Source organism: Rousettus aegyptiacus, unplaced genomic scaffold (assembly GCF_014176215.1).
Source record: "Rousettus aegyptiacus isolate mRouAeg1 unplaced genomic scaffold, mRouAeg1.p scaffold_m13_p_11, whole genome shotgun sequence".
In the NCBI taxonomy this organism is placed as follows: Eukaryota; Metazoa; Chordata; class Mammalia; order Chiroptera; family Pteropodidae; genus Rousettus; species Rousettus aegyptiacus.
The window spans coordinates 48,040,673-48,068,036 of NW_023416286.1; the positions used below are offsets into that span (position 1 = coordinate 48,040,673).

The following is a 27,364-nucleotide window of genomic DNA, read 5'->3' on the forward strand; positions in this document are numbered from 1 at the left end:
ACCCACAGCAGCGAAGGTATTCTGCTTTAATCAAAGTTGACTGATTTAAATGTTAATCTCATCCAAAAACACCCTCACAGAAACTCCTAGAACAATGGTTGTTCACACATCTGGGTGCTGTGGCCCAGCCAAGTTGACACACAAAACTAACCCTCATAGAATTAAAATCCTTGCTGGTCTTCCACTTGTACCAAGTGGAACTCCAAGATCAGGCTACTGAGTGTTACCCTGTTCATTTCCTACCAAGCCCCCTTAGCTGGTAAGCCATGGCTTTTTACCTCCTGCCCTAAATAAAACCTGCCCTTCCTGGGGGGCAAAGCCAATGAGTTTGACAGTTAGCCCTGTCCTGAGAATATTTCTGTTCTCTCCATGTGGTGGGGATTGGAGAAGTCCTGGAAAGAAGACCACACTCAATCATCGTTCTCATTGGAAACTTGATTTTTTTTTTTTTAACGGAATAAATGCTTCCCAATTTGTGGGCTATAGTTGGTTGATTTATAGTGCCCTTCCTTGGTTCATTTTGAAAATTTTTTCCAATTTTTTACTTTTTTGTGTGAAGAGTTTCTTACATCTTCACCCATTTTCTCTAGAAGTCCCTCCAACTTCATGTATTTTGAAGCTGTCATTAGGCACACAGAATTGTTGTGTCTTCCTAATGAACTGATCCTGTTATGTGCCCACCACGTTTTATTGTAGTTTATTACCATCTTTATATTGGAAAAACAGAGACACGTTCAGGTTCGTTTCAATGACATGAGATGGCTGTAATGACATACTAGTACAACGTCCACTATGTTGTACCGTGTATTTGCTAGTCTCCTTCCTCTCTGTATCTCTCACTGCTGCATTCTGCCATGTTACTATCATGAATGCAACTGGGGTTCTTTTACCTTAGAAGCCCAGGCAAGTATAGTAAGAGAGCTGGGAAGGAGAAAAGCTATGAACACTTGCTACCATCTGAAACTGCAGTTCTGCTCTTGACGTGAAGTCCTGGCCTTCCAATTGCCTCACTCAGAGACTCTTTTGGCCTCTGTCTTGTGACTCTTATTGTTTTTCTATTCCTGGAATTCAAATAGTAGAAGACAGGTGTTCAAATGTATAGTCAGTCCAGGGAGTAGGGTTCCTTTAGGGCAGGGGTCCCCAAACCCCGGGGCCATAGACCAGTACCCGTCTGTGGCCTGTTAGGAACCAGGCCACACAGCAGGAGATGAGCGACAGGCAAGCAAGAGAAGCTTCACCTGCATTTGCAGCTGCTCCCCAGTGCAAGCATCACTGCCTCAGTTCCACCTCAGATCATTAGGTAGGATACCTCAGGTGGTCCTGTTTGTAAGATTTGGCATTCTTTGTTCACTTTGGAAAGGGAGGGGTAGTGTTTTCTCTCCTACTCAGCTTACTGGTTTGTTGGAAGGTGACTTTTTTTTTTCTATTATAGTTCAGGCCATCTGGATATACATTCTTTTGATCTTAATTCCAAATTTCCTGTAAAGAAACTAGGTGGTTCGATGTGGAATAAATATTCACCCTTGGTCTAATATACTGTAGCTGTGTGACCTGGATAGCTCCTGGCTGCTAGGATCCCACATTTTGACCAGCTAATGTGTGGTTTGGGTCACTTGTTCTAGATTGGGCAGTTCTCAGTGCCTGCAGCTACTCCTGCACTCGCGCGTACTTGTCTTTAAAATGACTTGTAATTGCTCACTTATTTATCTTCTCTTCAGGCCTTTTCCCTCTTTTACTCTTCATTTTACTAACTCTCTGATGACTATAGTTACCTGGGATTAAGAGACAGAGGCATAGGTATAGGGAATGGTGAGAAGCCACACACCGCTCTTATGAAAAGCTAAATATAGCAAGTATCAGCGCTCAACTAAATGCTAAAACTCTTGTATTCCTTTTAACAGACTTCTTATACCAAAAGTGTGACTTGAACCAATGACTTCTTAAAAAAAATATGGACTATGTAGGTGCTACTGGGCAACGAGCATTCTCATAGCAAGTCTGTGGCTGTCCTGACCCTCTCGGTAGTCTGAGGGTTTGCGCCTTCCTGAACCTCCGGAAAGTTCAGGGGTCGGAGCACCGGGAGCAACTCATGCAGGGAGACGCTGAGGCGCTTGCTGACGGAACTTTCCAGGCCTAAAGGAGGTGGTCGGGGAAAACACACAGAGAGGCGCCGGGAAACCTTAGGCCGGCGCACTGGCGGCCCCAAGCGCCCGGAAGAAGCGGGGCATTGTGGGAAGGGCCCGCGGTTTCGGCGGGTTCCGTTAAAATGGCGCCCTCTTCATCAGCCTTGCCCGCGGGGCCTTAGTCTGTTGGGGATACTGGGACCCCGCGGGACGCGAGTTGGGTGCGGGCGACCGGGCACGGCAGCACCTCCTGAGCGCGCCGAGCTCGGGACGGGCAGGCTCGGGCCGGCGGCTCCGCTGGGCCCCCGTGAGCAGTCCCTGGCGAGGATGGCGACGCCTGATCAGAAGTCGCCGAACGTTCTGCTGCAGAACCTGTGCTGCCGGATCCTGGGCAAGAGCGAAGGTAGCGGGGTTGGGCCGGTTGGCTCGGGGTCCAAGGCACGTTCTGGAGGCCACTTTCCGAGCATGCAGCTCCGGGACGTTCAGGGGAGTGGCGGGGTCGTGGCAGGGCGGCCTCTAGATTCTGCAGCGGGGCAGTAGCGGAACTGTGAGGGGCGCGGCCGGCCTGGAGGGTGTTGCAGTCTGCGGTACGGAGGAACGAGAGGGCTGAGATCCTCCTAGGCGGAGGGAAAGAGGGCAGGGTCTGGAGCGGGCTGAGTCACCCCGTACTTGGGTTCTGAGAGAGAAGCCCGGGAAAACGTAAGCTCACGAACGCGTCCACCTTCTATAAAGTCACAGGACCGGGCATGGCGCCTCCGCGCTTATTTGGGACTGGTCCTCAGTCACATGTCTGTTACTGCCCTGAGGTTGACGCCGGGACGGGGTGTCAGGTGGTGGCGAGCCACATCATTTTCTCTTTCCCTCAGGAAAGTATAGTAGATTCGAGTATAATGCAAGGGGGGTGTTTACGACCTTTACCTGCCATCTTTCTCTATTATAAACGGCTGAGGGTGGGATTTGATACAGAGCTATTCCCGGAGAGTTCACCTAGCGAATATTGCTACCCAAACTCAATCTGGTACAGTATGTAAAGCCATTCCGTGGCCGTGGTACTTAGTGGCACGGTATGTCGTTTCTTGATGTTTGCTTAGGCAGGAGGGAGGGGGAAGTGAAGGTACACCGTGAAAGAATTTTCTGGGTAATCGAAGCAACTGGGTTACTTATTCCTTAAGCATCACAGTGTGGAGAAGAAATTGTGCAGTTTTGGGAGAACACTTCAAACAAAATTACATTTAAAATATTGAGACTGTATTTTGACTTTTCATAATTTATAACAAGTAGCGTACATAATTTATTTGATATTCTGTGATAACCTTAGGAGCCAAAGATGCATTTTTTGGGGGTTAGTCTCTTAAATGCTACATGGCGTCACACATTCCTTGCTACATTTTATAAAGTTTCACTATCTCTTTAGTATCTAAGAAGTCTTCGGGCACGCCCATCCCCAAGCACTATGCTGGGTACTGGTGATGCAAAGATATACAGGTAATTCATTCTTCTAATAGATCTTACATTTAGTTGAGGAGACATGATAAAGTAGTTAAATGTATAATGTTAATTAGTGATAAGTGCTGTGATAAAAAATAAATTAAGCTAAAGGGATATTGAGGGAAATGGTGAAGGGAAGCCTTTGAGGAGATACTTAGACCTGAATGGAGTGAGGGAGGGCCCTGTGGATATCTGGGGAGGGTTCCAGGTAGAGGGTGCAATGGCCTTGAGATGGGTGCCAACAGGGCATGCTGTCTCTTGTTTTGTATCTGGTTGTTTTCGTATCTGGTTCTTCTGTATGTGCCTCTCTAGCCCACTGAGTTAACTTTCTTATTTGATGTTCTTAATCATGGGAGAAATCAGAGAGCTGAGATTGTTGATTATAATGCAATCACTTTCAAATCAGTGTATTTATTATACCAGTGGATCCTAAGTTTTCCTCCAGGGATTTATATGTTCCCATTATCTTTAATTTTTTGGTACAGTAAATATTGATAGATGTAAACCACATAATCCCATTGTTTATATGTCCCGCAGATGGAGTTCAAAGGCCATTCATGGTGAAGTAGCATGATGTTTCTCAATTAAAAATATATACATTTTTTTAAATTTGAGACTCCTTTTGATTGACTTAGCTTCACACCTTCCAGGAAGTTGAAACACTTCAGCAAAATTCTGCATCTCTCCATTTAGAATTGTAAATAAGTTAAGAGTAAATAGGTTTTCTGTGAGAGCCTGAGGTGATTCTCTGAATGAAATCTATTACAGATGATGCTTTTTTTGCTCTCTTTTTGACAGATAGGATTGCCAAACAATTATTATAGTCATAATTACAAATTATGCTACTATTTACTGAAAAATTTATAAGTACTTAATAGCTTGCCTTGTTCTGTTTTAATTTGTTCTACCTTAGTGACCAAAGGAGCAATGTTGCTGCCTTTATAGTGTTTGAAATTTAAAAAATTTTACCTGATAACTAAGTAGAAAATTTGATTACTTCATTTTCTAATGACATTACAAACAATTGGCCTTATGTTTTTGTAGTTTATTGCTTTTTAATACTATGAAATTGAGGCATAATAGACACTGGTTACTTTTAATTTTTTAATTTTTGTGATTAATTTTTCATATAGTATTTTAAAAAATTACAGTTGAAATTTTTAAATAGGACTTTCAGAAGCAAAGCACCTAACTTTAATGGTGCTTGACATTTTTATAAAGTTAGTATAACCATTATTTTCCACCTTTTCTAGCTTATAACAGCCATGAACTTGGCTTGCAACACATACTGCCAGCCAGTAACAGTGAAATTCTCTCTGAATATCTCTGCCCCTCTCCTGGACTACATTTTACTTATTATAGCTTTGAATAGTCATTATTTCTGTCTTTGGAAACAATGTGCTTGATATTATAGTATTTCAACTGTGTCAAAGGCAACACTCCTTTACATACTTTGTAATCCTCTTTCTAGCTATGAGGTAAAGAAGAAATAAAGTTTTCATTGGATAATATTTCAACATAAATGCTTAGGTATGACATAATAGGTACACTACCTATTGAAGTAAGATGATTGCCCTAATGTATAACACCATGAACCACAGTGCAGACAGATAAAAGAATGTTGTCTTAATGTTTCATGGACCACAAGTGATGTCTGCTATTGGTTTCATGATTTTCCAAAATGGTGACGAACTCTTGATGAAACTCCAAATAAAATATGGTCTTCTCTTGATTACATGCTTTGGAAAATCAGTGTATATTAATTATACATTAAAATGTATATTAAATATATATTAAAATGTTCACTAAATGTATATTAACATGTATTAAAATTTCAAAGTTTTAGGCTTCATTCGAAAGTTGATTTCATGACTTTATTGTTATTTTTAAATAAATTATATTTTAAATTATCTTTAATTCTTTGGTACAGTAAATATTGATAGATGTAACCCACATAAACAAAAACTTTTAGGGGTCCTCAATCTTAAGAATGCAAAGGGGTCCTAAGACTAAAAAGTTTGAGAACCATAAATTTAAAGCAATGTTTCTTATTTTATTTGAGAGCATTGTTTTTCATCTAGAGCTGTTCATCAAGATCACCTATGATTACACAGAAAACTGATAACATTGTTTGCTGAGGAACTGGTGACTAGACTGGTGGCTTGAGGGAGAAAGATTTTTTTTACCATATCTAATATTAAGCCTTTTTCAGTTTGAATTCTCTAAATGTGATACTTAATCAAAATTAATATTGTTGGCCCCATCTTCAGAGATTCTGATCATGTAGGTCTCTGTCGGAGCTTGGCATCTGAAACAAAAACACACAGTCAGCCATTGTGACCTGCATCTGGAGTGGGGAATTAATGGTTTATGTGCTGGGCAGAGCACTTGCGGTTTAGCTGCTTTGTCCTGTTGTCGTTGTCCTGTCCTTTAGAACAGTGGTTCTCAACCTTTTTGGCACAAGGTATCTATGCTCCTATGATAAACCTAATGTTTGATGATCTGAGGTGGAGCTGAGGTGGTGATGCTAGTGCTGGGGAGCGGCTGCAAATACAGCTGAAGCTTTGCTTGCTTGCCCATCACTTCCCTTCTGCTGTGCAGTCTGGTTTCCAACAGGCTATGGTACCGGTCTGCAACCTGGGGTTTGGGGGCCCCTGCTTTAGAAAAACAGCATCGTGTACAGACAAGCCAACATAAAGTGGAGATGCAGGATGGCGGAAACTTAACGTCTTATTAAACAATTCAACTTACCCATCACTTTCTGGATTCCTAGAAAGCGCAGGACTGTAGAGTTTTTGTATTCCCTTGAGCTGTGCTTATTTTTTGCATTTTTAAGTTCAGTTGTCTTCTTTTACCTGAATGTATATATAATCCTTTTGGGATACAAAAGACAACTATCTTTCATTTAAAAACTTTTGGGCCCACATCTAAGTGTTCTTTGGAGACTTCACATTTGGGGTTGAGATCCTGTAGTTCAACTGCGTTTTTTGCCCAGATTTTGTACCTCCTCTAGTTCCTCTTCTACTCTGCAGCCAATCATCCTTTCTAGAAAACAGGTCTAATCAGATCTGTTGAAGAGACTTAATTTGTTCCCTATCTGTAATGTACAGGATAAAAACCAAATTATCTTGCTTAAAGTTAAAAACTATGGGTGCTTTACTGAGCTGTGATTTTAATGGCTATGGTAGACATAACAGGCATTTAAATGACATTTTCAGTTTAATAATAATAAAAATAGCCAACATTTATTAACTACTATGTATGTCAGATACTGTGCTTACATAGTGAGATAGTGTATTTAATTCACCAATGACTTGGAGGTTGGAATAATTATTTTTTTAATTAATTTTTTATGGCAACATTGGTTAATGAAATCCAATAAGTTCCAGCTGTACATTTTAACAGTAAGGCATATATATATTTACACTGTGTGTTCCCCTCCCTGGAATAATTATTTTTACTTTATTTTATGAATGAGGGAACTGAGACTTGGAGAGATTAAGTAAGTTGTTCATTGTCACCCAGCTAGTGAATTGCAGGGCCAACATGGAACCCAGGTCTCTGATTCAAGAACCTGTTGTCTTGAATTAACTCATTCCTATTCTTCCATCTAGAATTTGATGGCTTATTTCTCTGTGTGATGAATGGAGGTGGAAAAGTCATAGCCCTGTCTGTGGGATAGCCTCTCACCTCTCTAGTTCACCGGCTTGTTTTAGAGTGTTTATGTGAGCAGCACAATGTCTACTCCCTGGTACCTGTCAGATAGTGTATCCTTGAATTCATTGGTGTCCATTTCTCAGATAAATATTTCCAGAGGCTTGGTGAGAAGTGTTACTTCGTCTTCCACGTTCCCGATAACTGCCCACCCCTCACAAATCTGGAGCAGATTGGAGGTGAGAGTATAATACATTCCGTTGGTACTTTGTGGTCAAAAAATTGAATACTCTGGGATTGAGCCAGATTATCAGAGAGCTACGTCTGGACCCCTTCATCCGGGGTTCTTGATGGAAAGACTTTGGCTCTTAGGATTTGAATTTTAGAATCCAATGACATTGTCCTCCCTTGAGGAACAGTGTACAAAGTTAGTAGCTCTGTGAATCTCATTATTGCATCCTTTCCACCTGTTTAAGAGCTTTTCACATGGCAGCCTTCTTTCTGCCTATTTTAAGATCGCTTCCTCAGGCCTTCCTTCACTAACCCGTTTCACGAAGTCTTTCCTGTTATTTGCCATCATGGTATCCTGCTTATTTTCTTAGTAGTTCTTACCACAATCTAATTACCTTGTGTAGTTATTTGCCTCATTTTTTGTATTCTGATTAAGGCTGCCTTGTTAACCACTATTTCTTTTTTCTATTCCATTCTATTTTGGGGGCCTATGGTGTTTGACATTTAGTAGGTGCTTAAGAATAATTCATTGAATTATTAATTGGGAATATTAAACTAGAAATTTGGAGTTGCCATCGTTTGATATTTTGCATTTTAATACTGTTGTTTCACTAAACAAAGAATAATTGCCACTGCTCATTTATGTAGTAGTCAGAAGTCTATGCATGAAAAGATTCTACCTTTGAAACATATGATAGGTAGATTTGGTTTAAGAAATAGCAGATGGATTTTTCAAATATTTTATAATCAGCAAGAAAAATGGGCTGGAAATTTGGATTGACAAGCAGATAGGGAAATCAAGGTGTTCCGGAAGAGGTGGAAGTGAACTAATATATAAAGGTGTAGGAAAAATTAGAGAGACAAAGAAAGAGGATAACATTTCTGGAACTGAGGTATTTTGAATATTTGGTAAAAGGAAATTTAAAATTTGATGAGACTTTTGAGTGGGGATTTTTGTCATGTACCTGAGTAGGTTAATTAACTATTTTTTGTAAAACTCAGGATCATGGTAATCGAAAAATAACTTTTAACTAGAATAAGTGAGTAATCATTGACACTTTCAATATTTATAACAATATATACTCTATAGAAATTTTTTAAGGTGTGGAAAAATATAAGGAAGAAAATGAAAACTATCCTCCCAATCCTATGACTCCACAAAAACACTTTAGATTATTTCTTTTTTCCTTCACCTGCCCCCATGTATGCATTTACCTTTATTGAACACATTCTGTTGATACAGTAGTGTTTAAGAAAGACTATATGTGTGCTTGGTTGTGGATGTAGCTGTGTGCATGCTTGTGCGTGGTGGTGTGTCTGCTTGAGCTAGGAAGACATTCTGAGAAGGTGACATTTAAATAGAGAACCAAATGAAGTGGTGGAATGGGAGAAGAGTATGTCAGCGTTTTGAGTTGGAAATGAGCATGGCGAACTCAAAGAATAGCAAGACCTTGAAGTGTGGCGTGTAGTGTGTAGTGACCATAGCTGGGAGGTGTGTAGTGAGCATGGCTAGGACAGGCAGGAGATGATACTGGTGAAGTATCTAGGGGCCAGGTTATGTAGGCTGTCCTCAGGAGTTTGGATTTTATTCTGAGTGTAATGGGAGGGTTTGAGCAGAGCAATGATACTATTCATGTCTTAAGCAGACTTCTTGGACCTCTGTGTGGATAATTTAAGGGGACAAAAGTAGAAGCAGGGTGACCAGCTTCTTAGAGTTATTGCAGTTGGATAGTAGCTACTATAGAGTGATCATATTGGGGTATACTTTTAGAAGTAAATAGAATTTACAGATCTGAATAATTCCTTCTCCTCTATCCCCTACTCCTGAATTATCAATCAGATATAGAAATTTTGGTTGGAAGGTATTTTCTCCTCTATCCACTTTGAAGGTCTTCCTTCATTACTGAGGAGTTCAATGTTAATCTGATTCTTACTCTTTTAAAGCCAAGTCTGGCAACTTTTATGATTTTCCTTTATTTTTTATGTTATGATATTTTGCTACATATAAATTTTTCTATATAATTTTACTATTCTGAAATTTGGTCTAAATGTGAGATTTAAAAGTTTATCTGCGTTATCACTAATATGAGAACTGTCTAATTATAGAAAAATTTTGCTATGAATTCTTCCTAAGGAATTTTAACTGTTTTGTTTTTTCATTTCCCAGTTTAAATTTAATTTACCCTTTACTAGTTACATTCTGTTATTAGCCTATTTTAAAATTTTTTATTAGTTTGTTTTTTTAATTTCACATTTCCTCATTCTTATATATTGTAAGAATATCATGTAAATGGAATTATACCGTATGCAATCTTTTGAGACTGGCTTCTTTCACTTAGCCTATTTGAGATTCATTCATGGCGTGGTGTGTATCAGTTCATTCTCTTTGATTGCAAAGTGGTGTTCCATTGTATGAATATACCAGAGTTTATTCACCCATCGAAAGACATTTGGATTGCTTTCAGTTTTTGGCAATTATGAGTAACACTGCTATAAATATACATGAGCAGATTTTTATGTGACTGGAAGTTTTTATTTTTCTAGAATAAATACCTACAAGTGGGATTGTTAGGTCATGTGGTCAGTATATGTTTAACCTGAATAAGCTGCCAAACTCTTCCAGAGTGGCTGTGCCAGTTTCATTTTGCAGTGTAACAGACCTCCAAGGGCTCTGCATGCCTTCTTTCTAGCAGTCAGTGGTGGTAATATTTTTATTTCAGCCTTTCTAATAGGTGAGTAATGGTGTCTTATTGTGGTTTTAATTTGTATTTTCTTAATAACTAATGATGTTGAGCATCTTTTCATGTTTCTTTGTCGTTTATCTTCTTGGTGAATTGTCTGTTCAACATTTTTGCTTATTTTTAAAAAAATTTCTTTTTTTTTATGATGTCATTGGTTTTTTATGATGTCATTGGTTTTTTATGATTTCATTGGTTAATGAAATCCAGTAAGTTTGAGCTGTACACTAACAGTAAGACATATAGATATTTACACTTTGTGTTCACCTCCCATAGTTAGATTTCTTTCTGTCACCACATATTTGACCCCCTTGACACCATCTACCTCCCCCCTCCTTCCACCCCTTGCCCTCTAGTAACCACTAGTCTATAGTCCATGTCCATGAGTCTTGTTTGCTTTCTGTTCATGTGGTGCTTTTAGGTTTATATCCTACATATAATTGATATCATGTGATTTTCAACTTTTCCTGTCTGGCTTATTTTGCTTAGCATGATTATCTCGAGTTCCATACATGTCGTCGCGAATGGAAGTATTTCATCTCTTTTTACGGCTGAGTAATATTCCATTGTATAGCTGTACCACAGCTTCTTTAGCCAATCATCTATTGGAAGACACTTCAGTTGCTTCCATGTCCTGGCCACTGTGAATAATGCTGCTAGGACTATCACTGTGCAGATATATTTTTGGATATGGGTTTTCAAGTCTTTGGGATAAATACTCAGTAGAGGGATTGCTGGATCATCATATGGTAGATCAAGTCTTAGTTTTTTGAGGAATCTCCATACTGTTTCCCATAGAGGCTGTACCCATTTGCAGTCTCACCAGCAGTATGTGAGGGTTCCTTTTTTTTTATTATTGGATTTTTTCCTCCTTATTGAGTTTTGAGAGCTTTTTATATATATCTGGATTCAAGTCCTTTGTTGGTTATGTGTTCTATAAACATATTCTCAGTATTTTCATCTCTTAACAGTGTCCTTTTCAGAGCAAACATTTTAAATCTTGAAGTCCAATTTATCAAAAACTTTTTAAGGGATCATGATTTTGGTGTCTTATGTAAGAACTACTTGTCTAACCCAAAGTCGTAAAGATTTCTTCCGTTTTTTTTTTTTTTCCTTAAGATTATTGTGGGCTTATGTTTTATACTTATCTATTTGAGTAAATTTTGTATATGATATGAGGTATAGGCTGAGATTCTTTTTTGAGTTTACTGAAGAGACCTTTTTTTTTCACATTTAAGTTGCTTTATCTTTAAGATGGTTTTAATCAGAGCTTTAAAAAGCTATTGAGACCTTGCCACCATTTCAGATCAATAAAATTATGACTTGTGAAAGATGGGTTTTAGAATTAGTATTTTTAATTTTGGAATGATCTTAGATTTACAGAAAAATTGCAATAGTAATTCAGAATTCTCATATACCCCACAACCTTTCCCCTATTATTAACATCTTACATCAGTATGGTATAAATGTTATAATGATCATTAATATTAACTAATATTAATAGTTATTAATAATGATCTATTAATATTAACTAAACATCATGCTTTATTCAGATTTACTCAATTATTACCTACTGTTCCTTTACTATTCTAGAGTTCTATCGTGAGTACTATATTACCATTAGCAGTCATGTCTCCTTGGGCTCCCATGCCTCTGACAGTTCCTCAGACTTTAACAATTATTATTATTATTATTATTATTTTTGGTAACCTTGACAATTTTGAGGGTTAAAACTCAAGTTTGGTATAATGTCTAAATTGGGATTAGTGTGATGTTTTTCTCATGATTAGATTGGAGTTATGTGTGTTCGATATGAAGACCCAGAGGCAAGATGCCCTTCTCATCACATCGCATCCAGGATTCACACTATCTGGGTGGCTCATCACTGTGGATCTTGACCTTGATCACCCAGCCAGGGTGGTGTTTGTCACGTTACTCTACTGCATAGTACTCTTCCATCCCTTTCTATACTCTTGGGAAGGGAGCCACTGTGCAGTCCACACTTAAGGACTGGATATTAAGTTTTATCCATCTCCATGAGGAGAGAGTATGTGCGTAAATATTTTAGCCTTTGTTTTTTAACAAATTTCTGTGGGATCAGTGGTAATGACCCTTCTTTCATTCCTAAATTTGTATCTTCTGGGTTTTTTTGTTCACAAACTTATGAATATCAATTCTATTAAATTTTTTTTTTCTTTTTTAAGAACCAGCTTTTGGTTTCACTGAATTTTTCCCTCCACTTTTGTTTTAAGTTTCATTAATTTCTGATCTTATTTTTATTATTTCTTGATGCTTGCTTTGAATTTTGTTCTTCTTTTTCTAGATTTTATTGTGTGAACTAAGATTGATTTGAGACTCATCTTCCTTTTCAGTAAAAGCATTTTATACTATCAAGTTTCCTCTAAACCCTACTTTAGCTGTATCCAACACATTTTAATGTGTTGTATTTTCATTTTCATTCAGTTCAAGGTATTTTCTAATTTCTTTTGAGTCTTTCTTTGGCCTATGTATTATGTAGTAGTGTGTTGATTGACTTCCAGATATTTGAGAATTTTTCAGGTATTCTGTTCCTGATTTTTAGTTTAATTCTATTATTGATAGTGAATATACTTTCAATAATTTAAATTATTTTATATTTAATAAGGCTTATTTTGTGACTCCTTCCCCACATGTAGTCTGTCTTGATGAATGTTCAGTGTGCATTTGAAAATAATGTGTATTCTTTTTTTTACAGATAGAAGGATCTGTAAGTCTCAGGTTTAGTTGGGTGGCGGTGGTATTAAAGCCTATATCCTTGCCGACTTTCTCTTTGCTTATTTTTCTGATTACTGAGAAAAGCACTTATCACAGTGGAGCCTGGGGAACTGCCTCAGGTTTTAGTTTTGTTATTGGTTTTTGCCTGCTGTAGAATGGGGCAGAACACTGTAGAGTGGTTGCATATTAGTGGAAAGGTGTAGTAGGGTTGCTGCATTTGGCCAGCATTCCCTGGCGTAGAAATTTTGACTCCCAGTGTCTGGGAGGTGGGGCTGGGTCTTTAAGTTCAGTCCTCTACTTTTACTTCATATTCTTTGCTTTCCTGGTGTTTCTTCCAGACTCTCTTTGGTTTACTTGGGAGGGGCAATTAGCAGTTGTCTGGTTGTGTGAGATGGGGTAGAGGATCCAGGAGTCTGTTTTCCATCCAGATTTCCAGCCAGTCCTTGTTCTTCTTCACTACTTCATCCACATCTTCTGAGGTACCAAGTTTCCTGATTTTCTGGACCCTCTGGGCTTCTGCAGTGGGAGTTGTGTTTCTTCTTGGCCTTTGTCGGCCAGCCCTCTTACCCCAGAAGGCATGGAGCTTCAGGTTTCACTGTCCTCTTTAGTCAGTTCTCACCAATCCATTTGCTTTCCAGCTTCTCATATTTTTGCCTTCTTTTTAGTGGTGTTTATGCCTTGTTTGTTTGCCCTTGTTAGTATGCCCCCTTTTTTTTTTAACCCTTTATTCTCAATTTAGTGGGTTTTATGAAGGGAGTGGAGGCAAACATCTGGTTTAAATCATCATCTTTATCTAGAGATGCAAACACAGTTTGTAAATTAATTGTCTATTTTGATTGCTTCACTGCCCACTTCTGGTTTTTTGTATTTGTTGACTTGAGCCTTGGAGTGTCTCAGAGGCTGTCTTTGAGCAGACTTACTTTTCATGCATCATATTTTGGGCTGTGACTTTTCCTGCTCATTTTCTGTGATTAGCAGTCCAGTTCGTTTTCTGTCTCTTAGGATTTTTCAGATATTCTAGCCCGTTATTTTATAGAACTGTTATTTCATTCATTTATTCACTTATTTTGTTTTGATTTTGTAATAGCTTTTTCATCCTCTCAGTTAAAACTTTGGGAAGGCAGAAGGTAGATACATGTGCCCAGTCCACTATTTTGAACTAGAAGCTTCAGGTGATTAAAACTTAATTAACCTCATTTGCATTAATTTGCATTCTTTTATTTACCTTCCAGCTGATGTAGCCCAACAGTTCCAGTATGCTGTGCGAGTTATTGGCAGCAACTTTGCCCCAACTGTTGAAAGAGATGAATTTCTAGTAGCTGAAAAAATCAAGAAAGAACGTACGTATTTTTCCTAAATGTTGTCCTGTGTTAGATTCTTAAACTTGTCAGAGCTTAAAAAAATATGTACACACACGTGTATGCATACACACACACACACACGTACATATAGTGTATAAATGTATATATATAGTTCCCCAAATCATTTTAATTATAGGTAATGTTACGTATATATAAAAATAAGGACGGCTCAATTCTCTTTCCTTAAAGCATAGTGCAAGAAGATTGTTTTAAATACTGTTGTTAACAATTTGATTTAAGAGTGCAAGGAAGAAAAAGGGGCTTAATATAACTTCTTGTTTATCTTATGATTTGCAGTATTTAATATTATGCAATATTTGACCAGATAGCATAGAATGCTTACTATCTTGGTAGTAAACAACTCTTAGTGAGTCAAATATTGCTCCTCCTGATTGTCAGTATCCAAACTTATAGTACTTTAGGACTTACCATGTGAACATTTTTTCATTCTCAGATGATGCTGAAAGCTTTCTTAAACCTTGTTATATTAGAGAAGATAAGTTTTCATTTATTGTATCCGGTTACTACCACATTTTGTATAAGGTGGGGCTCTGCTGCCCTTCTGTAACCCAGGAATGTCTAAGGGAGGGAGGCTTTGAGCATAGGGACCCACGAATGAGAATTGCTCTCATCTTAGTAGCAGAGTTGTTTTTCTACAGTGGCCAGTTCCTTCCTCTGCGCAGTTTTTAGGTTATGTGAACCCAGGTCCAGCTGCCTGAAAAGCAGCCTTGCCATGAATGTCAGTGATATTGCTATCAAGGCCTATTAAACTGCCCAAATGAAATGGGGTTTCGCTTTATTTCTGTGCTGGCAAACTAGTAGTGACACCTTCTGGGAGATCTGTTCTTCATGGCACAGTTTCCCACCTCCAGCTGTTACATTATTAATTAAATTTGGCTAGTGGTCTGTGTGGATGTCCTGTTTCAGAGCTGTGTAACTGAGCTGGATAGTGACATAGCCAGTGATAGAGTTGAGGCTGTGGCATGAGAGTAACTGGATCTGGCTGTGGCTACATCTGCATGTTTTTTTTTTTTAAAAAAAAATAGATCTTGATGAGCAAACCAAGTCTGAAATCATGCATCTGCTGACGTGAGTCAGATCTTGGTATTTCTTAGTGTGTATGTTTTATTTAATGTAGCGGGGGAAAAATGCCATGTTTATCCTATAAGAACTTATTTTCCTTTCATGCCTGTAAAACTGAACATAAAAATACAGTACTCTCTTCTTGAACCCTGATGGTTACAATTAAGATTAATTTTACATTTTAGAGTTTAGATTATTTTACATTTTAGATTCTTAGTGAGAACTCCAACTATTAGGTACTGCATTAACAGACCATTCTCTTTACAGATTTATATTTCAAGGCCTCCTGGTGAGCATATTACACATATGTAGTGTCTAAAAACAAAGTTTGTCTAAATTTAGAGTCAAAAAAAAAAACAAAACTGGCAACTATATTATCGCAGTGAATATTATTGCAAGGAAATAATATTTAAAATAATAATAAAATTTTTTAAGAAGAAAACCGTAACCATGTATAGTCTTTTTCCTGTGTATCGTCTTTGTTTTTGAAACAAGACTTGCTGTATATTGAAGCAGTTTGCCTCTTCTGCCTGTTCTCACCAGGTGTCCACAGCTTCTCTTGGGTACCTCTACCAGCATATCTTTCAGAGTCCCCAGTTCTGATGTGGTCCAGCTCTAGTTGGTAGAGTGTTATTTATTGATGGTCCTCTCATATAATGGTCACCATTGATCTATCAGTTTTCAATAATTCTTAGACATAGTTTTTATATTTTAATATTTTTGAAATTCAATTACAGTTTGGGTAGATTAGTTGAGTTATGGTAATTCTCTGTCCTCTGGAATAACACAGAAAGTTCATTTTCCATTTTATATGGCTGACTTCAGGTATAAAATGCTAGCATTTATATTGAAACAAATTGCAAAACCTATTATTAGTTTCTTAATTTCTCACATCAGTGAGTGGGGTACATTGTAACTCAAGATTTATTTAGCAATCTGTTAGATGAAACCTTTTTTTGGTAAATATTCTATGTTCATGTTTATTGGTATTACTATTGTTCTGTCCTACGACTAACTTTATATCTATGCATTAGCGTCGGTCTCATTCTATAGAAAAAGACACTTAATTTCATGGTTGTGTTTGATGTATTTTTATATAAGCTTTAAAAGACAATATTAAATTTTAATTGCATTAGTTTTGTTGAATGCATTTTGTAATTATACATTTTAAAGATAGCATTACCTTTCAGCATAGAAAGATCTGAAAGTGCAGATGTGATTAGGATGATGTAATCTCTGGTATGTGGATCATAAGTCAGTACGTGATATCAGAACTCTTTCCTAGCTGATAAATATGAAAAAGTGTTGGCTCAAGTCACTCATTGTCTTTCTACAAACAGATTTGTACATTTAAAGCTAAATGACCTTGGCTGATGAAATTTTAATAAAGCAGTCCTATTAAATTGGGATAAACACAAAGATTCCTTGGAGACTACCGAAGGTGTAAACTAGCTTTTAAAAGCGATGCCTTTTCTCATGGGTGTAATGGTTTGTTTGAGGGCACTTGTACACACGTGGTGTGTGCAGTGTTGCAGATGTGGGTGAGAGGGATCTCCTCTCTTAGGGGGCCCCAATCCTTCATGGAACAGAGCAGAGCATGGACTTCTCAATGGTAAATGGGGCTTTCCAAAAACTGTCAGTGTAGCAGCAAGCATCTGAAGATGTTTACCACTAGAATAAATTAGTGGACGAAACAAGATAATAAGCTGTTTTGATTTTGATTTTGAAACAGTAATTGACTGTTAATTTTGTTGTATGTGTTAACAAAAATGCTTAGAATGTGTAGTTTGAAGCCAAACTGTTGTGAATGGTATACTTTTTTGTTATTCCTCTTTGAATTTAGGATTCTAAAGGTGTTTTCACATTCTGTCCCTCCCTCCATGTAGCCATTATTAACTGAACTGTTGATAGTGTACCTCAGCAGGTTGTTTATTAATATTTGTAGATAGAATCTGAAAGATCCCATCATTTCTATTACTTAGCTAATTTTCACATAAACTATTAGCTTGCAGCTTAAAATTGTCCATATTTTATAGATGTCAGAGAGATTACATAAATTGATCAAATTCATGGAGCCGAAATGGCACTCATTGCCTGGTTCTTTTGTTCTTAAGCTCAGGATTCTTTTCAGACTTCAGAATTGTCTGTTGCTGTAGGTAAAATAGTATCATAAAAACGTTTTTTGATGTATGTTATTAACATGCTTATTTTCTTTTCTGACTTTACAGTTATTCGACAAAGAAGAGAAGCAGATGCTGCATTGTTTTCAGAACTCCACAGAAAACTTCATTCACAGGTATCATACAGGCATTCTGAAATCCATCCAGTAATGGTGAGGCTGTTGAGTGATGTGGGAACATTTGACCATTTTTCTGTGGTAAACTTTGCTTTGTTGAGTAATGGCTTTTAATTGAAGGTGCTGTTTTTCTTTTCTAAAGATTTTCAATATTAGAAATAAGTTTTAACTATATTTAATGCTCAGTTGCTTATAAAGCTGAATGAAGCTCCATTGAGAAAGTAATCAGACTTATGTACACAATAAATGTGTATAATAGAAGCCTTAATTCCATTACTGCCAGGAAGCACATTGATATAATAGCAAAAACCTACCTGTGGATACACTTTTATCGTTTCATGAGGTCCTAATTTGTACTGTTACAGTGAATAACTTAAAACTTGATCTTGAACATTTTGTGGTTGGATGTCGATAACTTGGATACAGTGGTTTTTCTAACCTGTTATTTTTATAAAAGACTGCCAGCCTCTACACCAATAAATTGAGTCATAGGGTGAGATTTTTGTGATTCTGACTATGAAGGAACTTTGTTTGTCTTGCTCTCTCCCACCTTTTATAGAGACAAAAATGAAATCCAGACAAGTACAATACTTTACTCAACAAATAATTAGGTTAGTGTTACAACAATAAAAATCACCAAGTTGTGTCTAATGCTCCTACAATTAACCTCGTCATTTTTACATGTCTTCTTTCTTTGTAAACATAAGCTTAAATTCATTTACTGACCATTTAGTTTCCTTAATTCAACTTGACTTACTTGAATTCACTATTTTAAGTAGGCTTTTCCATCTTTGATGATATTTGCCTTGCTGGTAGTGGCCCCTGCCTGCTTCACCACCTCTTGTATGTCTGTCCTTGTGCACAGTTACACATGCACCTCAGCGCACAGTTCCTCTATCAGACACCATTCAGCAGACTGATCTTGGTTCTTTAATACCTGTTCTTCTGTATTAAAAAAAAATACTGCCACCACTTTTAAATGTCATTTTCTGATTCTTTTGTGCACAGTTTTGTTCACTTTTGGAACTTTCTCCACTCCTCCCTGTATGCATCTTTGTTTTTAGAAACAGCTAGGGATCTAACCCAGGACTCTTGCGCACAGGTAGAATGTCTGCTGTCTTCCTGATCCCTGCTGGGCATTTTTATCCAGACATCCATTAGGAAACTGTCACAGGGGCTTGTAACTCAACATCCTGGGAACTGAAAGGAGCATACTTTTTAAATTTTATACCTCTAGGCATCCATTCACATCCACCCCCATATAACCTGCTTTTTCAGTGAATGATAACACGATTCATGTATTGCCAAAGACTAGAAACCTGATGTCATCTTGCTGTCCCCTCTCTCCCCAGATTCACTCTGTGCCAAGTCTTAATGATTGTTCCTCTTAGGTATGCCTCTTATCTGTCCCTTTGGAGTCAAACAGACCTTGGTTTGAATCCTGGCCTATATCTTTGTGATTAATTATTCAGGTTTCATCTCCTTCATTTATGGAATGGAGAGAATAAAGCTTGTGCTGCAGTTTGGTTGTGATGATTGTGGGAGATGATGTAGGTAAGGACTTGGCCCAGCAGTCCTCCTTTAAATGGTAGCTGCTGCTGCTGCTGCTGACTGATGACCCTCAAATGCTTAAGGGAAATGGAATTGGAAGAGAGCAGCTCTTTGGAGACAAGCAGACAAGGTTTGCCTCCTTGGTCCTGTGACTCAAGGGAGTCACTTAGCCCCAGAGACCCAGCTTACAGAGGGATGTCAAGGTTACCTTAGCAGATATTCAGTCACTGAATCCCAGCTCAGCTCCTGGTCATTTCCCCTCCAAATGAGTGCAGTTTCCTAAGGAGACCCTCTGTGTCTTGTTTTATCTCCCATGTTGTCCATCCGCTGTGGGACTGTCAGTGAGTCCACTCACTCTCCTGCATGGAATCCTTCAAAGGCTGCCTATTGTCTTCAGCTTAAAATCCAAATTTCTTGGTATAGCATACAAGGCCCACTTTAATCTGATCCTTCATTCCATTTTCAGTTTCCATGCCCATGCCTTTTAGCCAAATTTATCTATCTTCAGTTCCTTGAAGAGGCCATGCCCGTTTCCCTTCTCTGCCTTTGCATCACCTCTCTTTCTAAGAGACATTTCTGGGAGTCCGTTCCTGAGCCTGGAGCATTTGAGTGATCCTCCTATGTCTGAAATGTAATCTATCACGTCAGAGTGTTTTGCCTTTTTGTCTACTTACCACTGGACTGAGGAATCTGTCAGGACTGGGCCTTTTTTTTTATTTCTTTAAACTTGTTTTTTAAGTTAGATAATAAATATCTGGGATGAGCTTATTCTTTAAAAAAACTTTAAAGGAATATTTTATATAACAAAGAACATTTTAGTTGTGCATCCAAACGGTAAGGCTGTATAAATAGAGTAGAATGCTCTGTAACTTTGCAATGAAACATATTGAGAGTGGGCTGCAGTCAGTGGTTGCAAATCAGGGCAGAGTGATAGGTAATTGGAAATTAATGAAATCTGTAGGATAATCTTACATAGAAACCTAAGGATTAGTTATTCTGACAACAAAGAGCTTCAGAACCTTTAGGTATGCATGACATCTTGCATTTTAGACTTTTTTTTTTTTTTTTTTTTTTTAAATAATACTCTATTTTGTGGACTAAATGGGATTTTGATAAAGGAGGGAAAAGCATCACATTTTATGGCATTTTTCTTATAATCACTGGGAAGTTGGTTATTATAAGAAGTATTTCAAGGGAGAAATATTGTTATTCAAGGACAGAGAGTAATATAAAAAGCATGTTCTTATTAGGGACATTGGAGTTAGTTTTCAGGGCGTTGGGTTGAAAGTTCCAAGAGTATTAACCTCTTGAGAACATTATCTTTAGCCTTCTGATGGATAGTGCTATTCTTAAAGCCTGAAGGATGAACAAATTTAGATTTGATATTACCATGTGAATTTTAAAATGCAATTCTATTTTGGAATTAAGCATAATTTAGAAGAGAGGAGGATAAAATTGGGGAGTAGTACAAAGTTGTTTTATTAATGTTTTCTTTCTAAACAGGGAGTTCTGAAAAATAAATGGTCTATTCTCTACCTCTTGCTAAGCCTTAGTGAAGATCCACGCAAGCAGCCAAACAAGGTGAGAGGCTGTTTTAGTAGCTCACTGCCTTTTTAAAGGACATAATGCATCTTTTGTTAGTACAGGTATACCTAATTTTGGTATTAATTGGCTTCTGTACTTAAAATAACAAAGAATCTGATCTGGTTTTCTGGGCAGTCATGGAAAGCTAAAATTTTATTAAGGGCAATTTTAGTCAGTGTGCTATGTTTCTTTAAGATGTTTTTCAGAATTATGTTATTCAAATATAACAGTGTTCAGTTAAATAGAGCATAAGCTATCAGTTTTTGAGTTAGAAGACCTTTTAGGATTTTCCTGTGTTTTCAGATATCATTATGAACATTAATTACTGTTACACCAGTGAAAGTTTTGTTGTCACCTGGGTTTAATTTTTGACCTATGAGTTCTTGAAAAAGCAATTGGGCTGTTCCATGTGCCATAGAGTCTGTTAAAATAAAACACTCCACTGCAGAAATGTGAATGCTTAAAAAGTTGAAGAATGTAGGTGAAAGTCATATTTATCTCTAAAGCCTTGTTCTGAGTAATGAGCATTCTTTCATTATGTAAGGATGCCACACTTTTAAAAATGTTTAATTATTTGAGTTTTAGTTTGCATGAATTCTGAATAAAGTATTTAGTTATCAGACCATGTGGGAGTTTTGGGGTTCAGAAAACGTTCTAAAACTTTATCATTTCTGACATATTTAAAAGTATAATAACTAATTTATTTAACAAATATAAAGTTCAGTTACAGAAATAGATGTAAAATCTGAATATAAATTATCTTTGTTGACCTGTGAAAAGTGTTCTGTGATTTTATATCTATATTCTTAATGCATTTTAATTTATTCTCAGGTTTCTAGCTATGCCACGTTATTTGCTCAGGCATTACCAAGAGATGCTCACTCCACTCCCTATTACTACGCCAGGCCTCAGACTCTCCCGTTGAACTACCAGGATCGCAGCACCCAGTCAGCACAGAGCTCTGGCAGTATGGGAAGCAGTGGCATCAGCAGTATAAGCATGTATGCCCTAAATGGCCCGACCCCCACACAACAATCTCTCCTTCCAGGGTAAATCAAGCTTATGTGCAAAGATTTCTGAAATAGTAGAAATAGGAAAATCCTCAGGCTTTTAATTAGGCATTTTGTGTTCACCAAAACTATCTTTAGAAGTTTGTATGTGCCAGGAATGTTCTAGATATGCTATGTCTGATATGCTTTCTCTTTAGATTTTGCTCTTTGTAAAAACTGTTTCAGATAGGAATTCATTTCACTTCTAATTTTAGTTAACTGTAGATTTTTGGCCTACTCTCAAGCTGTTAGTGCAAATAGGACCTAGTTCATAAGCATATTGTGCAGAGCCTTTCACTTTGAAGTAAGCACTTGACATTTCTCTTGCTATATTCTCATATTTATCTCTCAATGGCTATTGTCTCTTCATTGATATATGCTTCTCTCTTCATTGAATTACTTTTAAAAAATAACATAAAATAAAGCTGTCTTATCCTTAGGTACTGAGGTCTTTAAGGATTATGGCATCTATGTGCAAGTGAATTAATACAAGGAGCTTTAGGAACACACAACCAAGATGTTACATACTTTGCAGTTCAGCCTGCTGTCAAATCTATTATATTTTGAGGAAATAGAGAATTTATGATTGCGAATAAAGCAGGTGCCACTGCATTAATGGACTTATAACTTTGTTTTTTATTTATTTTTTATATATACACATTTCTGTGTATAGTTAATTCTCAGAAATCACATCAAAGTAAATTATCATAAAGAAGATAGTGACCAAAGATTCACCATCAAATGGTGTTTTCTCTATGAGCATAATATAATTTAAATCTTATGTGATTTAAGAAAATCATGTTCAATATTAGAAAATAGAATGTGTATACCACACACATGGATTATAAATGGAGTCGAGTTCTAGAAGGACATCATAATACATTCTACAAATTTAATCTCAAAACTTGTATTCTAAGAGAGTGAAAAGACTTTATTTTCATCTTAAAATTTGAAATGATTATTGTCATATGAAAAAAGCTATATAGAGAACTTTGAATTGAAGTGGTCTTAGAATTTTTCTTTTAAATTTAGAACTGTATTCAAAGACAGTTTTAGTTGTTATTGTTGATTACTTTTTTTCCCCATTGAAAATAGGAAAAAGTAAGGGCTGTTTCAGGGTTTCGCTTTCCTCTCTTCCATCAGTGGATTATATAGGTGGACCCCCCAGTATTATACCAGTAAGAAGTCAGAGCTCTGCCATTTGGAAACAATAGTGCCATCGAGAGTCTTGTTTTTGCATTTTGCAGTTCCAGGAGGTGATAGTTTGGTTATAGTTGTCAAAGCATATGTCATTAGAAATCAGCTATCAGGTTTTTAGATCTTTGAAGAGTATCTTTAACATAGTCTCCAAATTATTAAAAGCTAACTTGATCTTAGATGTGCTTTTTTTTTTTTTTGCCTTAAGTTGAAATTAATTACAAATTAGGTATTTCTTTTCATATTGAGCACCATAAATGCTGAGAAACAAGTGAGGACAGGGAAGGGATGGTATTTCCAGATTTTTAAACTTCTATGCGCAACAGATGTTGACTGAATGAAAGGTGTTAATATTGGAATTAAAATTATTAGTGAATTTCAAAGTGGTTTTAGATGGGTAGGGTATATTTTGTGTTTATAAAGAAAAGTCAAATAGATTTTGATTTTTATGGTAAGAAATATGTGTGGAGGTGGCAATAAAAGCCCGAATGCCAGCTTGGATTGATTGTTGTTAATATGTCGATGGGTATGATTAAGTCATTCACCTATCTCAGATTTATAAGATTATATAATTCAATATAGTAATATAAGAAAAATTTCTGGAAGTAATTTTATCTTTTCAGTAAATAACCTGCGTATTTGATGATATAAAATGCTCCTTTTTTCAGACAGTCTCATCAAGCAGCAGGAATAGGAGACTGTCTTCGACAGCAGCTGGGGTCACGTCTCGCATGGACTCTAACTGGAAGCCAGCCTTCTCTACAAACCACTACCTCAAAAGGTATTCCTAGCACTGTTTCTCGAAATGTGACAAGGACAAGGAGAGAAGGGGATGCAAGTGGTGAGTACGATTATATTTTAATGTAACTTTTCTTTGAACAACTAGAATTTACACTTCCCTTATTTTAAAATATAGATCAGGGATCCTCGCTTACAACTTTAACTGAGTGGTTTCTTCTTCTCATAATAAGGTTTAGAATCCTAAATATGGTCTGTGTTGCCTTGGGAATTCTGGCTTTTATCACCCCATGTTACCCTGACTGTGTATTCCCCAGCACCATTCATTTTTCAGTTCCTTGTCTAAATGGTTTCCTTCTTCAGGATCTCTCTTCCTTGTCATATATACATTCTCTGTTTTTATTCTGCCTTTCTTCCTGGGAAAGAGTCTCCAGGCTGGAACAGCCTCCCTTAGACTGTCTTCCATCACAGACTAAGTTCCACAAAGGAGAGACCATTTCTGTCTCTTTCACTGTGCTGGTAACTAGCTTAGTGCCTAGAACGTTGAAGAAACTCACTGAGGATTTGATGGTTGAATGAATGTCTCATTGAGAGTTTTAAAATTCTGTTACGTTCCAAAAAAAGTTTGGGTTTCTTTCATGGGAACACTGAATAGCAGTGTTTGGACCATGAGTATCCTGAAAATAGAAGAATGGGCTTTATTGTTGCTTTATAATCTACTGGTTTTGAAATTCCTCTACCTATTTTCTGTCCTCGCATAGGCTGGAGGATGAGAGGTGTCTTTCAGACTTGTGAGGACATCTCAGACATAGCTTGGGCTGCCTCCACGTAGCCATACTTACCAGCTTCTGTCTGTCCTGCGACATGTGACAGCTGTGTGCTCTTGGGCTTAGAAGCTAGTTTCTATATAGGGTCATAGTGTTATTCTATGCTTTTTTTCTTTCTGTTTGCTATGACGTCTGATCCCTAACTATTGCCTTCAAACCTGTGTTCTATACAAAGCTGAGATAAAAGGACTTAAAAATATACTCAATTATTCCAAAAGAGCAAGAGAAATACAAAGGAAAAATAAACAGTGGTATAATTAAAAAACATACTGGAATGAAGTAAATTTAAATCCAGACATATTGATAATTACGTTAAATTTATATGGATAGATATTTTGTTTAAAAGATTTTTTTTAAATGGTATTTTGACAATTATATATTGCTCACAAGAGACACATTTTATATAGGTTGAAAGTAAATTGTTGGAAAAAATACCTTTGTAAACACTAAGAATGATGGGTGACTAAATTAATAGAAAAATATACAGTGGCAGGAGTATTACCAAAGACGGACATTTCATAACAAAAAGAGCAGTTCTTTGGGAAGAAATAATACTCCTAAATATATATTCACCTACTGACAGAGCTTCAAATGAAGTAGATAAAAATGGTCAATAACAATAGGTAAGAGTTGAATGATACTACTAGCAAACTGATGTAATTGATCTTCACAGAATAATATCCCCATGACTGAAGTACAAACCTGTCCTCACCTTCTGACTTTGCTGGTCTGGTTCTCCGAGTGTTGATCTCTGGATACTCTGACTCTGCTGTCTGGGTTCTGAGAGTACTGATCACCAACTGTATACTCTGATTGTTTTTCCTCTCACTGATACATTGGATTACTAGGCATTGCCTTTTCATCATTATTTTGAATAACACCTAAAATTCTGACTTAGATTTTGTTCCAAGGTTTATGGAAATCATCAATAATTTTTCTATTCTATTAACTCCTTTTTATGTGGTGCTGGGAATGGACCAAGGTTTATATGCTTGCTGTGTAGTAAGCCAGTTTTTCCAAATACCATTTATGAAATAATTATCCATCCGTTTGTGAATGATTTGGCTACTCTTGGGTTATATATTCAGTTTCCACATACTGCATTGTCTTTTAGAAATAATTTTATATGAAAAATGACATGATCTCTATATCCTTTTCAGAAAATTTTTGTTTCTAATAACATCATACTTAAGCTCATTTAGTTTTTAAATTTTGTTCTGGTTACAGATATATAATGTGAAACTAATTGTGTCATAAAATTAATTTCATCTTCAAATATGTTGTTCAATGATTACTCTCTTATAAAAACCATTTTCCAGGTACTATGGAAGTTACTGAGGCAGCCCTTGTCAGAGACATTTTGTACGTATTCCAAGGCATAGATGGCAAAAACATCAAGATGAGCAACACTGAGAACTGCTACAAAGTGGAGGGGAAGGTACAGCAGCTAAAACCTCATCTAAAATATTCAGAAAGAAAAAAATGTGATTAAGACCAAATAAGAGCTATTAATTGTGAGGTGTTATAGAATGAGGGCTGGATTTACAAAATTGTGTGTACCAATCAAGTTGCACTATTAAATTCTGGTTTATATTTCCTTGTGTAGTTTGTGATTTGTGTAATCTTGTTATAGGGCCCTTCGTCAGCCTTTTCCATACTTTTGCTTCCTTTTTCTTGCTTTCTTTCCTTGTTTTTACTGATGCAATTACCCCATTTAGCTGATTTTTGCATCCAGTCATGGTAATGTCAGAGGTTATTTGAGGAACTGGTATGGCTTGGCATGTTTGCTATTGATACAGGATTCTAGATGAGGTTCCTCTGCTCAGTTTTGCTTTCATCTTTTAGAATCTGCCTTTCCACAGCTCCTTCTTGTTGATGTTGTGTCCTTCTGAGATTCTCAGCTGTTTCACAAGGTTACTGACATCATAAGATTGTCTCTGCCATGTTGGGAGACTCTAGCCAGACTCTTGGATGTCATGCTACTCTAGCTTAACATTTACTTGGAGTGTTTTACTTCCCTGTCTGTCACCTGATGCTTTTCGTTTCCCAAAATCTCATTGTTTTCACTTTAATTATGATATGTTAGTCATTTTTTGGTTTCATGTGTTGAAGCCTTAGATTTATAATATTAAAAGTACAAATGGTTGAGAAAAATAATAATTAAAATTCTAGTGTTAATTTTTAACTTGATTTATTTCCTTTTTAGGCAAACCTAAATAAATCTTTGAGGGATACGACAGTCAGACTTGCTGAGTTGGGATGGTTACATAATAAAATCAGAAAATACACGGACCAGCGGAGTCTAGACCGTTCATTTGGACTTGTAGGTCAGGTATGTTCATTATTACTAGGACATTTGGGGTGCTATTCACTTTGGGAAATGCTTAATCTACTTAAAATCTCATGAAAATAATTCTTAGGAGGGTTCTTTCTTAAATAAAGAAGTTTTGATAATGACATTGTATAAGTCATGATCCCCCAAGAAAGTAGAAACCGCAGTAGGTATTGACAAAGATAATCAAAAATAGCAAATTGTTTACATAGCTGTTGGAGGATTGTAAAAGCAAAAGAATACAAACAATTATTAAAACAGAGGTAAAACTGGAGAGCAGAGAAGGCATTGGGTTATCAGAATCCAATAGCTCAGAAGAGGGGCTCCCAGCAGACAGAGCCTTCTGAGCGGGGGCTGT

At 36.9% G+C, this 27,364-nt stretch overlaps 1 protein-coding gene across 4 annotated transcripts in view; it reads left to right on the plus strand.

Moving 5' to 3' along the window:
• The first annotated feature begins 2,236 nt into the window (after positions 1-2,236).
• TUBGCP3 (tubulin gamma complex associated protein 3) overlaps positions 2,237-27,364 on the plus strand; it is a 79,062-nt gene continuing 53,934 nt past the window's right edge. Inside the window, exons 1-10 of one of the 4 annotated variants that reach the window (XM_016151902.2) lie at positions 2,706-3,608; positions 4,149-4,171; positions 7,412-7,504; positions 14,221-14,328; positions 17,661-17,728; positions 20,783-20,860; positions 21,695-21,912; positions 23,778-23,950; positions 25,994-26,112; positions 26,881-27,006. In XM_016151902.2, the coding sequence (XP_016007388.1) occupies positions 3,577-3,608; positions 4,149-4,171; positions 7,412-7,504; positions 14,221-14,328; positions 17,661-17,728; positions 20,783-20,860; positions 21,695-21,912; positions 23,778-23,950; positions 25,994-26,112; positions 26,881-27,006 (1,038 nt within the window). In that variant the 5' untranslated portion in view covers positions 2,706-3,576. Of the gene's footprint in view, positions 2,527-2,705; positions 3,609-4,148; positions 4,172-7,411; positions 7,505-14,220; positions 14,329-17,660; positions 17,729-20,782; positions 20,861-21,694; positions 21,913-23,777; positions 23,951-25,993; positions 26,113-26,880; positions 27,007-27,364 lie in introns of those variants that run through there. The other 3 variants (XM_016151901.2, XM_036228799.1, XM_016151905.2) reach the window with 3 other exon arrangements.